Raw genomic sequence first — 17,001 nt, forward strand, 5'->3', positions numbered from 1 at the left:
ATATGACTAAAAATTATTATTTGTTGTAAATTTTGGGAGATAACAAAAGAATCAAAGACTTTGTTACCAAGAATTTAATGTTGATGAATACTTAAAAAGACATATGCAGTAATTTAAAGTCAAGTTGACGTGGTTTTGTAGCAATATTTGGCAGAAATAACAACACAGTCAGGGATATGATAGGTTTTTATGTATTCATCATCAGCAGAAATGTTTTAAATGGATTCTTTCAAGGATTAATCTGTTGGCATTACAAAGGATCTTATCAAGCGGCCTTCCCTTGCTGAAAAATAAATAATTATTATAGGTATATTTTTAATAAAAATTATAAATGAATAAAATTGTTGGTCATTTGCATATAGGTCTAATAATGGATATAGATAAATTGTTCTTTGGTTACCATACATCAGTATTTAAAATCAATTGAGAATTGACACCCCCTCTTCCCCCCGACACACACACTCCTCTCCCTTTTTTAAAGATCTTGCATTACCGGTATGTATTTGTTTTTCAAAATGATATTAGTTATCATTTCCTTGCCGATATTTTTATCTGCCTATTTTATCAAACTACCTTTCTTGTTTTGCATTAAATTTTAAATGTACATTTCCTTTGATTTTATTCATTTTAAAACATAAAAATATGTATTCAAAAATCTAGCATTAAATTCTAAATATCTATCCATAGGCATCAGGATTTTTTTTTTTTTTTTGCAAAGATAGACTTTATATAGGCATTGAAAATTGGGGTTGCCTGTTTTTAATTTGTTGGGTCCACCCCACCCACATTCAGGGAACTTTCACAATTTTTATGCTATTAATATCTACATAAAGATTTTTATCTAATTTCTACATGTATTGATGCTAATATTAAAAGGTGTTCTATTTATAAAATACACTTGGGATAATGCATTTTCCTTATCACATTTAGAAAAGCTGAAGTGTAAACAGTCTATATCTACTTGCAATTCAACCTTTTGTAATAGAAAAAAATGCTACCCACTTTCAGACAGTGTTAGGTTTTATGCAGGCAAATGTGATGAAAGTTATTGGAAATATTTGACAGAATGTTGTATGTGTCAAGGTATGTATAAAAGCGATAATACAACAATCAATTTCCATCAGGTTTAATGCAGCATGACGTTTACATGGTGTAAACACACAGACCACTTCAATCAGTTATTATTTAGGTATGAAAATACAAATTGATGTATTTGCCACGTAATTATTGTTTGTGTGTCTAAAATCCAGTACAAACTAAGTACATGAACAGTGTGATAATGTCTCTCATTGAGGCTCCTTTATTCTATGTGTTTACAGTTACTGCATCTTCCACTTGAATTTTCAGCGTTAATAATTAATGCACTGGTTACCCATTAATATAGTTTTGACCTGTTACATGGTTGTATAATTCTCTGTATGGACAAAACCACTATGTACTTATTTATACTTTATGGTAGCCATTTTTTTAGTGACACTATTGTAATTTTTGTCATGTTAAAATTAAATCACACTCTTGATTAGATTCATATACACTAATTTGATTTTAGACAAAAATTTGCATCATGTTAGTGATATTTTCAATTTTCCAGTGGTCAACTTTGTAATTTTGATGACCTGAGCTCACCCAATATGCACCATTAATGATAATGATGTACCTTAATTGCTTTATAACAAGACATGTTTTAATTTCAGTGTAAAGTACTAAATTCTCTTCCTGCTGATGAAATGCCCACAATGCCCCACATACCTGTCAAAATATTCTGATGTTAAAAATTTGTCTGAATTTTACATTGTAATTTAGTCATCATAAAATATCAACATTATTTTGAAATTATTTCGGAGTCCAGTTGATAAATGTCATTTTACTTAATATGTACCAGTTAAAAGACAATTTTCAAATAAAGATATTTTAAAGATCAGGACAGAATAGGTCTCCCTGTAATTTTACAATTTTTGGGGAGGAGAATGTACTGTCATTTCATAGATTAAATTTATCTAATAGTATTGTGGAATTTTGCAAGCCGACAGAATTTATTTTCTCATGCAGATAGGCATCCAGCCAGATTTCATGTAGACATATAATTTTAAAGCAATATGAGCTGCATTTTTGAAAAATTTACCTTGATGGCATAATGTGTTATTATGGTTAATTTGTATGTAATTTAAACCCTTATGATCAACAATAGGACCAAAATAAATTTTTAAAATGTTAAAGAAGAAATATTTCTGTTCAATCAAATATGTAGTATTATTTAAGAAATCGGTATTGTACGGATGACAATAATGTCAATCAAAGCTAATATAAAGAGTTCTTCCATCGCAAATATGAAGAACAGAAGTTCACAAATGTTCTATTTTTCGGTCAATGAAAAAGTAAGTTACAAATTTGCATCAAAGTTTTTCGATGTCAAACATGCAGCTCATATATTACTTTAAATAACAGATACAGTGAAAATATGGAAACTTCCTATTTTACTTTTTAAGATCAAGTGCATGGATTTCTTATTATAAATTAAGCAACAGTGCATTGTTTTTTTTTGTTTTTTTTTTGTATCAACATTTTTTTAAATTTATATTTTATTTAGTTAATTTTTGAGACATCTGAAATGTGCAAATAGCTGATATCTGTGATTAGTTAAAACAGTAGCTGTAGACACAAGTTGACAATTTGTAGAATTCTATGTGGTGAATTAATTTTTCTTCTTCTAGATTTTTAACATGAAATATGATGCCCTGTTAAAATGACGAGTTTGATTCGCAGTAAATTGATGCGAAGTAAACTAATGCGAATCAAATTAATGCGAATTAAATTGCGTTCACACGACAGCTAATGCGAAGTAAACTAATGCGAATTAAAATTTTTCTTCTACAGTCAGGCGTCATTAAGTCTATTATGACGTCATTTGTAAAACACATCAAGTATGCAGAGCCATCTTTTGATACTTCATGTAGTGGCTATAGGTATTCATTGATTTTAGTGATAAACATACTTTCCCTCAATTTTTGAACCAAATATAGTACAAATACCTATATATAACCACCAACACATGTCCTGTGACTTAATTGTGGCCTTACGCATGTATCAAAATTTAATTCGAATTAGCTTCGCTTAGCGTTCACTCGGAGCTAATGCGAAGTAATTTAATGCGCAGTAAATTAATTCGAATTAAACTAATTTGCATTAAGTTCTCCCTGTGAACACTAAGCGAAGCTAATTCGCAGTAACTTTATGTTTAATTCGAATTAAACTCTCCGTGTGAACAGGGCATGAGATAACAAAAAGTATTCAAGCTCAATATTCCATTAAAAATTACAAAATAGAAGCGGAGCAAACACGAACCTCCAAAACATCAGAGATGGAATCAGGTGCCATGGAGGAGTGAGCATACCCTGCCGACCAGTCACACCGCTCTTTGTCATGTTTTTTTGGGGGGGTGGGGGGGAGTCAGTTAGCATTTTACATAATGATAAATTGTATGTGCTGACAAGGTCATTGTATTGACCAAAGAACTTACGAAATGATGACTTTAGGCAAAACTGCTGATATTCTTGTTTCATCAACTTATTTGTCAATAACTTACCTCATGGTGTGGGAGCGGGGAGGATTTGTTTTAGTTGAACCATTTTTTCTAAGTATTGTTTTAGGTGTACCATGCTTTGTTAAGCATTGGATTTAGTTGGGTATTCTTAGTTTAGTATTGGTTTTAGTTGGGCTATTCTTTGTTTAGTACTGGTTTTAGAGGGATCATTCTTTGCTTATGCAGTATTGGTTTTGGGGAGGTCTATCTAGACTTTGTTTAATATTGTTTCTACAGGAATTATTAGAGTTACAACTTAAAAACTATGACGCTTTTACTCTTTTTGCTGGATCCTAAATGCTATAAAAGTAAAACAGTGGTACTTGCTCACAACCTTGGAAATTCAAGGTCAGAATTAAACAAAATTTGATCAAGGTTGGATACAGAGAAGGTCAGTTATATAGTAAGTTTGACTTTGTATGCAGTATAGAATTACTGCCTTTGAAAGTCCACATTTGATTGACCTTGGTTGTTGAGAGCATTTACACTCATACACGTACCGGTACTTGGAAGTCTGCTATAGTGTAACTGACAAATCATTTTATTTGCTCAAAAGAACATCTACAACTTGGGCATGTACTGAATTATTAATTACTTTAGCATGATTGTCGAATGTATTAAATCTGCTAGGTAAATAAATTCATAGAATGGGATCGGAACAGATGGAAAAATTAATTTTTATACCCATCTAATCCAGATTAGCTTGCTCAAAGAGAGATAATTGATCAACTCAAATAAAGTACATATATATATATATATATATCTGTTATCATTTCCAAGCAGATGGAGTCATCGTAAGAAAAAGGCAATGAAAAAAAAATAATTTTAAAGCTTTTGGGTCTGTTCCAAGGAATCTGAATCACTAGCTGTAGAAGAAAGCATTTAAACTTTGAAGGAAGAAAAGGACTTTGTTTTACAGAGTTTCTCACACATTGCAGTCAACTTTAAAGGTTATTCTGTAATTTAAGATTTGAAAAACATTAAATTTTATGTTCCATTAATTCTAACTAATTATGAATAAAAGACACAAATGTATAAAGGGTATAAAAGGGTGTTGACATTTTACATTTTATTACAATATCAGGTATCAAAGAGAATTTTAGCTTACAACAGAGGGGGTAAATTGTTCTGGGGTGCCTCCAGATCAGATTAGAACATTAGTAAAGGTACACAAACTGCCCAGGAGCCTGGGGGTAAATTAGATCAGCATTTCTAGAGATAACATTAATTGAGGGGATAATCTGATTCTTAAGGATGGAGTCATTCTTACCATTGGATGCTGGGTTAGATGCTGTGGGTGGTCATTTAGTCTGCTGGGATGGGAAAAAAATTAAATAAACAGGATAAAAACTTCTTAATGAGGGCCAGGCCCATTTTATTTGTTACTTTAATCAAACTGAAAACACATCTTTGTAATTAAAGAACATTTTTATTAGTTACAGAAATGCTGGATTCTTTGTGATCTTTAAAAGGCAATAAAATATTGAATTTTTTCGTGAATAAATAAATATAAAGAATGTATTAAAGTACTACCTTATAGATAACAGAAGCTGATTACTATTTATTGTAGATTTAGTAACAAAGACATTCCAAAATAACAGCATCAGGGACCACAGTTATTTGTACATAGACAACTCTACTGGGTCACTATTTGTTGGTGCTAGGTAAGATTTTATCTATATAACATAGACAACTCTACTGGGTCACTATTTGTTGGTGCTAGGTAAGATTTTATCTATATAACATAGACAATTCTACTGGGTCACTATTTGTTGGTGCTAGGTAAGATTTTATCTATATAACATAGACAACTCTACTGGGTCACTATTTGTTGGTGCTAGGTAAGATTTTATCTATATAACATAGACAACTCTACTGGGTCACTATTTGTTGGTGCTAGGTAAGATTCTATCTATATAACATAGACAACTCTACTGGGTCACTATTTGTTGGTGCTAGGTAAGATTCTATCTACATAACATAGACAACTCTACTGGGTCACTATTTGTTGGTGCTAGGTAAGATTTTATCTACATAACATAGACAACTCTACTGGGTCACTATTTGTTGGTGCTAGGTAAGATTTTATCTACATAACATAGACAACTCTACTGGGTCACTATTTGTTGGTGCTAGGTAAGATTTTATCTATATAACATAGACAACTCTACTGGGTCACTATTTGTTGGTGCTAGGTAAGATTTTATCTATATAACATAGACAACTCTACTGGGTCACTATTTGTTGGTGCTAGGTAAGATTTTATCTATATAACATAGACAACTCTACTGGGTCACTATTTGTTGGTGCTAGGTAAGATTTTATCTATATAACATAGACAACTCTACTGGGTCACTATTTGTTGGTGCTAGGTAAGATTTTATCTATATAACATAGACAACTCTACTGGGTCACTATTTGTTGGTGCTAGGTAAGATTTTATCTATATAACATAGACAACTCTACTGGGTCACTATTTGTTGGTGCTAGGTAAGATTTTATCTATATAACATAGACAACTCTACTGGGTCACTATTTGTTGGTGCTAGGTAAGATTTTATCTATATAACATAGACAACTCTACTGGGTCACTATTTGTTGGTGCTAGGTAAGATTTTATCTATATAACATAGACAACTCTACTGGGTCACTATTTGTTGGTGCTAGGTAAGATTTTATCTATATAACATAGACAACTCTACTGGGTCACTATTTGTTGGTGCTAGGTAAGATTTTATTTACATAACATAGACAACTCTACTGGGTCACTATTTGTTGGTGCTAGGTAAGATTTTATTTACATAACATAGACAACTTCACTGGTTGACTATTTGTTGGTGCTAGGTAAGATTTTATCTACATAAGTTAACATAGACAACTTCACTAGGTGACTATTTGTTGGTGTTAAGTAAGATTTTATCTACATAACAATAGACAACTTCACTGGTTGACTATTTGTTGGTGCTAGGTAAGATTCTATCTACATAACAATAGACAACTTCACTGGGTGACTATTTGTTGGTGCTAGGTAAGATTTTATCTATATAACATAGACAACTTCACTGGTTGACTATTTGTTGGTGCTAGGTAATATTCTATTTACATAACATAGACAACATCATTGGGTGACTATTTGTTGGTGCTAAGTAAGATTTTACCTACATAACATAAACAACTTCACTGGGTGACTATTTGATGGTGCTAGGTAGGATTCTATCTATATAACATAGACAACTTCACTGGGTGACTATTTGTTGATGCTAGGTAATATTCTATCTACATAACATAAACAACTTCACTCGGTGACTATTTGTTGGTGTTAGGTAATATTCTATCTACATCCAGATAGACAACTTCACTTGGTGACTATTTGTTGGTGCTAGGTAAGATTTTATCTATATAACATAGACAACTTCACTGGGTGACTATTTGTTGGTGCTAGGTAAGCTTTTACCTATATATAAACATAGACAACTTCACTGGGTGACTATTTGTTGGTGTTAGGTAAGATTTTATCTATATATAAACATAGACAACTTCACTGGGTGACTATTTGTTGGTGCTTGGTAAGATTTTATCTATACTAGTATAACATAGACAACTTCACTGGGTGACTATTTGTTAGTGCTAGGTAAGATTTTATCTATATCATAGACAACTTCACTGGGTGACTATTTGTTGGTGCTAGGTAAGATTTTATCTATATATAAACAAAGACAAATTCATTGGGTCACCATTTGTTGGTGCTAGGTAAGATATTTTCTACATAACATAACATAGACAACTTCACTAGGTGACTATTTGTACAATGGTGCTAGGTAAAATATTTTCTAACATAGACTATTTGGTGACTATTTATTGGTGTAGGTAGGATTTTTTCCTTTATGCATAGACGATGCCACTGCATCATTTTTTGACAATGCTAGGTAAAATTATGTTTTCACTAGTGAAAATGTCAAAAAGTCCTTATCCACTCATGAATTATTACTTCCATATCCAACTACAAAACATTAAATATCCTCTATTTATCATTCTGCTAATATTTTTCCCCAGAACCTATATGTTAGCTTACTAACACTCTCACATGAAGCTATCGATCATTACATTGAGTTATAGAAACCTTATCATGAGCATGTGATCTAACCACACGGTAGTCAACACATGATCTAAGGCCAGATCTGGTCGTCTACATGTATACAACATTATAGCTGTTATTAGCTGTATCACCCTATAATTATCTGTACATTTGTGTAATCAATACATACATGTAATGCATGTTATTTACTGAAATGACAGTTTTACTCAAAAATGGAAATTTTTAGACATTCTAAAAAGTGTACATGACTTTCAAGTTTGTCATTTGATAATATTTATGTTTACAATGTACGTATATGCACACATATCTTGCTTAAGACTTAGTGATGGCGAGTGAAGAATGATGCCCAATCTCACAGTTTTTTGACACCTTCTAGTTGCTTATCAAACTTTCTCCTTGTTTCAGGAATTATTTAGTACAATTAAAGTTAGAAGATATCAGCGATAAAAGTGCACTGGTGAGTACAATAAATAATTTACCGTAAAAACTAAATACAAATTACTGACGATGATAGATGTCAATATATGACAGAACAACTTAATCCCTTACTAACTGGGGACTGCTACCTAACAGAAATATACAAATGCAAATTAAAAGTACTATAATAAAGATACTGTTAAAGTAATCAAAGACACTACAAGACATGTGCTTTCATTGTGCCAGCTCTTTCCATTTTTTTTGTTATAGAAAACTGAAAAGGTTGTGGCTTCAGATGAGAATAGGAAGCTGTGTTCCTTTAATGGGAAATCAGTCGTAAGTATTAAGTGTTTGTAGCCAGTTACATATATAAACTAAAACCTTCAATTTCAATCACAATTATCTATTCTAAATAATGAATTGGGGATGTCTTGTATAATGATATTTTTTGTTACTTTAGGAGTACTGTCAGAATTATATTAAGTATATTGTACGTGTTGATAACTCCACGCTGTATTTCTGTGGAACAGATGCTAATACTCCGTCAGAATATAAAGTAACGGTAAGTCAAAACTTGTTTTGTTTCATGAACATTCAAATTTACATTTTTCCAGTAATCACGTTTTTAATTATACAAAAATTTAAACATATGGAGTATATATAAGAGGTATTTGCACAGCTCAGATATAATTATGCCTTAGAAATTGTCGATATTATATTCATACAAAATTCCAGTATTTAAATACTTTAATATTTCAGATAAATGATGATAAATTAGAGATATCATCTCCTCAAAAAGCCACTGCATGCCCAAGAGATCCAAAGGACAACACAACAGCAGTTTATGTCAGTAAGTACAGAGAATCAGACTCATTTAAAGCAGAAATAGGCATCAGGAATTATAGTTACATGTACTTCTATGATGATCAATAGAAATTTCTGTTTCATGAAAGCACATTTTCAAGTACAAATGCAGTCAGAAAAAGTATATAATGAACAAAGGTAGGCTTTGTGTCTAACGAGTCTCTTAAACAATGCTGTAGGTTGAAATAGATCCCAGATACACATGTATGTGCTTTTCCAGACAAAATCAGGTTGTTGTTGCTTTTCACTTTGAAGTTTTTTGCAAAGGCAATAAGAGTTATTCTGCCTCTGTATATTTTTTCTGTAAAAAAATTTATGACTGCTGTTTTTTTCTAAACACCTACCATATAATAGTTTTTAGCTCACCTCAATAAAGAGGAGACAATGCATCAGCTTCCAAGGTTTTGAAGCAGATTTCATGTTCTTTTATGCCCTAGGTGAAAAACTTGCTGTTGTCTTCATAACATTTAGTAAAAAGGTGTATAATATACATAACTATATATGCTGATGTGTTTATAAAGGTGGTAGTAATTAGGCTTCATCAAACTCTTCACATCCAGTCAGTAGTTCCTTGGTAGTAGATTGAAGGGTTTGTCATCCAATGCATGAAACAAAATATTATCCACATTATGTTATAAATAGTTTAAAAAAAAAAAAAAAACAGCTTTAATGTGAAATGGTGTTAATCAGGTTTCTCTATTGATTTTTGATAATCTGCAGAACTAGATCAGACGATGGGTGACCTAGTTCTGGTAAAATTATACAACACCCGCTGGCAGTGTATATAGGCATCATCTAGAGTAAACAAATCCTGACTGTGGCTCCAGAAACTCTTATAATATGTATATGTCTTCACTCCACAAAATATATGTTTTGACACTGATGTATTACCCAGATTTCTTGCTTTAATATAAGATGTTTACTGGTATACAAAAATATTGTAAGAAATTGTACTTGATTTCATAAAACTTCTGTTTGAAAAGTGATTAATTTCTTGGCTTCAATTAAGGTTTAACATGAATCTCTAAGACCGTAAGAACTGTGTAGCTTGCATTTACAACATTATTGATTTGTATCTGTAGCCAGCGGTAACCCTGGTGATGTACCAGCCCTCTACTCGGCAACCATCCTTGACAATGGGAAGGCCACCATATCCCGACCACAACTTGTTAAAGATGGTAAAAAAGTGAGCGAAAAATTGGAAAATGCCGACCCCATCCGCTGGCTAAATGGTAAAAAATATACCCGTACAGATCTGCTTGATTCTTAGATGTATTACAAGTCAAGCAGAGTTATCCCTCTTGAAAATAAATTCCATCTATGCAAAATTTTATTAGTTTGTATTAAAAAGTAATTTGTTTTGAGATAATTTTTTTCTCTACTGTTGTAGAGCCCCAGTTTGTTGCCTCCTTTGATGTTGGGGAAGATGTTTACTTTTTCTTCCGTGAAATTGCTCTGGAGTACACAAATTTCATGAAGAAAATGGTCTCAAGAGTAGCAAGGGTTTGTAAGGTAAGCCACATATTCAACCGTAACAACGCGGAAAAATCATAAAAATAAATAAAAATTAAAAGTTACATTTAATGTTTGTGATAATTTTTACGTTGTAGAAAGACCTAGGTGGAAGTAGCTTACTTGTCAACAAATGGACGACGTATCAGAAAGCGCGACTTAACTGCTCCTTACCCGGGTCATTCCCATTCTATTTTGATTTAATTCGTAAGTTTATAACAAATGTTGTAATTGTCCTGCAATTATCCCTTAATATTGCAATAAATACACTCCCTTGATAGAATTATTTGCATTTGCTTGCATAATAACATACATGTTTAAAGTTGCTTGTGAAAAAGATTATTCATTTAGAAGTATAAAAAAAAACATTCTTTTGTGCTTTTGTATGTGATGGATTCTGAAAAGAATTCTTCATTTTATTTTTGCATGTGAATTTTAAATGTAAATACCAGTATTGCATGATTGTAATAGGAAACATAAAGTTTGTGATTAAAGAAGAGCAGACAGGTGATCTAGTTTATTCTTTGCTTTTTTTGTATATGTCCCCCCAAAAAATGTTTTTTGAGAAATATGAAATTCAATTTTTTATTATCTAGAGGATGTACAATTGGTGAATAATACATTCTACGGATTGTTTATCTCCTCTGTGTAAGTATGACATTGATATAAGTGATGTGTGCATATAGACAGTAACAACAGCTTCATGTGCTGTTTTAAGTCTGAAGATAAAAATAACAGCTAAACATGCTGCTACATGTGTATAAGTCTATATATAGTAACAATAGCTACACATGTTTTTTATGGGTGTTTTCAGCAGAAATTAAAGTGGAATGAATTTTGAAAGTGTGATTGTGAACTATGAAGAGGTTGTCGGTGTTGTGAGGTTCTGATATGATTTTCTGTATTGTTTCAGGAATGGGTCATCTGGTTCTGCCATCTGTGCCTTTACGGTGGACTCGGTCAAGGACAGGTTTGCTGACCGGGTGTATAAGTACCGGGAGACTACAAACTCCATCTGGACCCCCCTCCCTGCCAGTAAAATCCCCGATAAAAGTGAGCCAGGGAAGGTTAGTATCAATAACTCAGACATAATGAAACATTTAGTTCTCACTGTATGTATCAATAACTCAGGCTTAATGAAACATTTAGGTCTCACTGTATGTATCAATAACTCAGACTTAATGAAACATTTAGTTCTCACTGTATGTATCAATAACTCAGGCTTAATGAAACATTTAGTTCTCACTGTATGTATCTATAACTCAGGCTTAATGAAACATTTAGTTCTCACTGTATGTATCAATAACTCAGACTTAATGAAACATTTAGGTCTCACTGTATATATACTGTACAGCAGAAAATTAACTCGTGGAGTTAATATTCGCTATATTCGCGGAAAAAGAAATTCCGCGAATTCAACGTATAGTGAATAATTCTTGAAAAGATTTATAAGGGTAAACTGAAACTTTTTTATCATCTGTGATTAGATGAGAGTGTATACAAACACGTAGTTGTTGGTGTTTTGTAAAGCTTATTAATTGTTAAATTAATTTCTATACCTAACAATTACGGTAGTTTGCCATCTAGTAGACGTGCAATGTAATTATTTAATTAAACAAGCTTGTATAATTTCACCCATGTGTATCACTCAGTCATTACCTTTAATCAAGGCACTTGCGAAGTAAACAGGGTAATTATAAAGACAATTAATTAATTTCAATTATATGATTAAATTTTCAACAATTTGACTACTATTTATTTTTTATTTGGCCTCGGAAATAAAAAATATTCTGAATGCATAACATTATTTTGACTTCAAATCGGGATCAGCCCAGTGTTTCGTTATTATTTAATCGGGCTCAAAATTGACACAATGTATAGACTTGCCTCTCCTGTCTGATATGCGCGATATACAAGAACAGACTTTCGTAAGATAGAGACTGAAAATAAAGGCTCACACAATATATACCTAAAGAAAAATGCTTGCAAGTAGTATTTAAAAAATGTATGGTTTTTTTCCTTTCCGCGAATTCAAACGACCGCGATTTGCTGAAAATTGAACAAATCGCTATCTTTTCCGACCGCGATTTTAACCTGCTATACAGTATCAATAACTCAGACTTAATGAAACATTTAGTTCTCACTGTATGTATCAATAACTCAGGCTTAATGAAACATTTAGGACTCACTGTATGTTTTTGAAGCAGTCAACTCTTTCTTTCTCCTCTCACATCAATTGCGAAATAATCCCTATTTATATTTGCTTACAGTGTATCAACGATTCAAAGAGCCTTAAGGATGTTGAGGAGAATTTTATGATGGAGTATCCTCTTAAGGATGCTCCAGTTCAACAACAAGGGAACAAACCCCTGGTCTTTATGGATGGCATCCAGATGCATGTCCTTCAAGTGGATAAAGAACGAAGTCGTCAGGGAGGGTCCCTCATTCTCTACGCTGCCTCAAGTAAGTTTATATAGTAACAACATGACATGCAGAAAAATACTGTACCAGGTAGTCAATATGCTAAAATTGATCACCTGTAGTATCAGATCTTGAATGTAGGCACCTGTAACCTTTATTGCTCTGTATTTTATCGTATATGATATACATTTCTATATATAATTCGAAAATCAACTTTTCCAAACAGTGAAATAAAGATGAAGTTAAAGAAATTTATTTTAAATAAAGAAGGATCTCCTACTGATGCCTAAAGTGGTTTAAAATTTGTGTTTTCTTCTCAGATACAGGAGAAGTGTACAAGATTCATTCCTGGGATAATGGCAAAAAGCAGGCCATATCTACAGTATTCTCACCATTACCTAAATCAGAAGTCATCTGGGACATGAAATTCTATGTAAGCAATACAACAATTTAGTGTCAAGAGACACTAGGGATTAAGAAATATTCTGAATACAAAAGTATTAGCTCAAAGCAGAAACTAGAATGATTGAGGCTTCCTCTCCTACACTGGACTGACTTGTTTCCTTCATCAAGATTTCATCATCAAACTCATTTATTTCATCATCAAAGGCTCATTTATTTCATCAGCAGAGACTCATTTATTTCATCAGCAGAGGCTCATTTATTTCATCATCAGAGACTCATTTATTTCATCATCAAACACTCATTTATTTCATCAGCAGAGACTCATTTATTTCATCATTAAAGACTCATTCATTTCATCAGCAGAGACTCATTTATTTCATCAGCAGAGGCTCATTTATTTCATCATCAGAGACTCATTTATTTCATCATCAAACACTCATTTATTTCATCAGCAGAGACTCATTTATTTCATCATCAGAGACTCATGTATTTCATCATTAAAGACTCATTCATTTATATGTATTTCATAGCAGAGATTCATTTATTTCATATTTATGTCATTAGCAGAGACTCATTTATGTCATTAGCAGAGACTCATTTATTTCATCAGCAGAGGCTCATTTATTTCATCATTAAAGACTCATTCATTTCATCATCAAAGACTCATGTATTTCATCAGCAGAGACTCATTTATTTCATCATCAAAGACTCATTTATTTCACCATCAAAGACTCATTTATTTCATTAGCAGAGACTCATTTATTTCATCAGCAGAGGCTCATTTATTTCATCATTAAAGACTCATTTAATTCATCAGCAGAGACTCATTTATTTCATTAGCAGAGACTCATTTATTTAGAGATTACTTTTTCATCTATCTCTCTCTCTCTCTCTCTCTCTCTCTCTCTCTGTTTGTCTGAGAAACATGTTTCATAACATTCTTGCTCTAACAGTTCGTCAAATAAGATGAAAATATCTAGTCACTGACACAAAGTACAGGTGTTAAGGAGATATAGATTATGTCTATTAAGTCAGGGCCTGAACACATTGTCTTTGTACTTCTGATTTATTCATCAACTATACATTGTTAACATACTAACAATTGAGGTTCTGTTGGTTTCGATGACATTATTAAACGTACTAACAATTGAGGTTCTGTTTTTGTTTCACAGAATGATGAGGTCTATATCAGCACTGTCTCCATGGTTAAACAGTTTAAAGTCATCATCTGTGACAAGTACAAGAAAATTGACGCTTGTCTCAATGACCCATACTGCAGCTGGAAAGGCAATTTTTCTGGAACTTGTTGTAAAAAGGAAAAATCGTAAGAATATTATCTGATCAAATTCTTATTTGTAGAAATGTTTATTTTCTTTTTAGTTAGATGGTTGATGTTTTATGATGCATGTTTATTTAGAATTTTAAGAGAATGTAAATAAACTAATTTTTGCATGAATTATATAGGATGGTTTAAACCAATGATAACCGTAACACATAATTAAAAAAAATCCCAGAATAAACTTAAATGTCAATCTCGTTGAAACAACAACAGGGTTTCATAATATTAATTAATCTGATTTTCAAAACCCTTAGACATTATCCCCAGATAAGATATTGTGTCATATGTATATATATAAACAATTTTGAACCAAGTATAAATTGCAAACTAAGAGACAGCTGTTAAAGTAGAAATATACATTTTAATCACAATAAAGGTACTGTGAGCAATGAGCTCACTACATGTGCCATCCATATGAATATAATGGCAGTGACCATGTTTTGCTCTGGAAAATCCAAAAGAGGTGCACAATGGCAATATGTAATGAAGATTCTGTGAAAGTTTCATTAAATTTCCTTCAGTGGTATGAGAGGAAAAGTTGCGTATAACGGGTAATTTTTACTGCTGTAAAAGAAGAAAGGGTCGAACAGATGGAAAAACGGATATACTATATACCCTCCCACTTTTCAAGCCATAATCAGAAGGATCATGCATCCCATTAACGAGGAACAGGTGTTTGTATAAGTGCATTAATTAAGATTTACTTGTTTGATCTTAATTGATAATCAATTTGTCCCCCAAAATGTGAAGCAGTGTCAGTATATCTATAGCCTCCAGGTAAACAAGCTAAATGGCAAAAAAATTTTGATATACTCGTCATAATATGATGTTCAAAATTTAGGCGAGTCGTTTTTTAGGGTCCACTGTACATGTACTATGATTTAGCTTGGCTTGAAGTTAGAGTTCTGTATTAAAATAGGTCACAAACAATTAAAACTAAATAATTGGTTTGGAGAGATGGAAAAATAGTGTTAGATGTTGTGAAGTCAAAGATCTTTTTTGATGTATGTGCTGACCATAAAGCCCTGTTTAAAATCTTTGTTCCCAGCAGTGTTTTATAAGGATACTTACACAAAATGCAAAAAGTAGGCAAATCTTTAAAAAGATAATTACTAGGCATCAATAAAAGAAGAGGAAACATTTTTTTAACTAAAACATGATGAACTTTTCCATATCATCTGCTAAGGAATCTTTTTATGAAAGGATATTTAGTTTATTCTTTTTCTTATTTCTTTCTTAAATATTTGTTTGTTGATTATATTTAAAAGCATGAAGCATGCAGGTAGTGGTTCAAATAATGGACTCAGTTTTATTGGAAAAGAGCATGATAATGGGTAAATCCTTAAATGATCTGTCATCATCATTTTACATTTTCATGTAAGTGTGTCCATGATTCAAATTTATATCTAAAATATTTGTATCCTAAGCTTGTATAACTATCATATCTTTCTTTCAAATGCGATTACATAAACTTAAGAGAAATTTTTGCTTCACTTTTCTTTTTAAAGGAGTTCTTAAGTATGGTAGCAATTGGTCCATTTTCATACCCTGACTTTATTGGTAAAGATATTGTGTTTATTTTCATTGTGTAAAACAAAGTTTTTCTAATTAAAAGCAATGTTTATTTGTAAAATAAATTTAACATATCAAGAATACTATTAAAAAATTCTGGAACATTTCCCCATCAACTGGAATATACATGTGTACTACAATATATTAATTAAACTAAATACTAATTGGTAATGGGCACCAACATTCTTTTAAAATTAGGTATAATTTAAAGACAATGCTTAACTGACAATAGAAGTATCATTACAATCCCAAAACAACAAAATGCATTAAAGGTACCATATCCTTTCATATCATGTATGATTTATTATAGGGAGAGGTGTTATTCTGTTTATTATGAGCATTTTCATACTAACAATATATTTTAATGTTTTGGCTTGGTATAATTAACACTCTCTATAAAATAAACCATATTCACTGGAACGAAAGAGCAAGTGCTGACTAAACAATTTGCCATATTTCATACATGTTAACCTATTGTGATGAAAAATAGGGAGATTTGGACCTCAAAAGCGGTAGCATTGCGCGCGTGTTGTTTAACGCTTGGATTATCGATATCTTTCATGTAATATACATGTATATTATAAGCCTTAAATGAAATCAGGTACCTATACTTATTAATCTTAAATATCAACAGCAAAGAAGAAGACAGAAACACCTTAAGTTTGACATAAATTTTACAAATTCAAATATTTTTTATGCTCATCATTTTGCTTGGATTGGCTGCTTTACTTAGCCTTTTGAAGAGTGATCTTTGCTGATATAGCCTAGAAGCAATAATTCTGAATGTTCATTCAG

The 17,001-nt window shown here is 31.9% G+C and overlaps 1 protein-coding gene across 4 annotated transcripts in view; it reads left to right on the forward strand.

The window, feature by feature from the left end:
- LOC134258449 (semaphorin-2A-like) overlaps nucleotides 1–17,001 on the forward strand; it is a 52,349-nt gene that overhangs the window by 14,904 nt on the left and 20,444 nt on the right. For all 4 annotated transcript variants that reach the window (XM_062741009.1, XM_062741012.1, XM_062741011.1 and 1 more), the window contains exons 3-15: nucleotides 5,151–5,244; nucleotides 8,082–8,133; nucleotides 8,364–8,429; nucleotides 8,554–8,655; nucleotides 8,853–8,943; nucleotides 10,040–10,189; nucleotides 10,348–10,469; nucleotides 10,568–10,676; nucleotides 11,066–11,117; nucleotides 11,383–11,536; nucleotides 12,740–12,932; nucleotides 13,211–13,323; nucleotides 14,468–14,619. In XM_062741009.1, the coding sequence (XP_062596993.1) occupies nucleotides 5,151–5,244; nucleotides 8,082–8,133; nucleotides 8,364–8,429; nucleotides 8,554–8,655; nucleotides 8,853–8,943; nucleotides 10,040–10,189; nucleotides 10,348–10,469; nucleotides 10,568–10,676; nucleotides 11,066–11,117; nucleotides 11,383–11,536; nucleotides 12,740–12,932; nucleotides 13,211–13,323; nucleotides 14,468–14,619 (1,450 nt within the window). The remainder of the gene's footprint in view (nucleotides 1–5,150; nucleotides 5,245–8,081; nucleotides 8,134–8,363; nucleotides 8,430–8,553; nucleotides 8,656–8,852; nucleotides 8,944–10,039; nucleotides 10,190–10,347; nucleotides 10,470–10,567; nucleotides 10,677–11,065; nucleotides 11,118–11,382; nucleotides 11,537–12,739; nucleotides 12,933–13,210; nucleotides 13,324–14,467; nucleotides 14,620–17,001) is intronic.

The sequence above is a fragment of the Saccostrea cucullata genome, unplaced genomic scaffold (genome assembly GCF_032062105.1).
Source record: "Saccostrea cucullata isolate Sc308-1 unplaced genomic scaffold, CSIRO_AGI_Scuc_v1 ctg4, whole genome shotgun sequence".
Taxonomy (NCBI): Eukaryota; Metazoa; Mollusca; class Bivalvia; order Ostreida; family Ostreidae; genus Saccostrea; species Saccostrea cuccullata.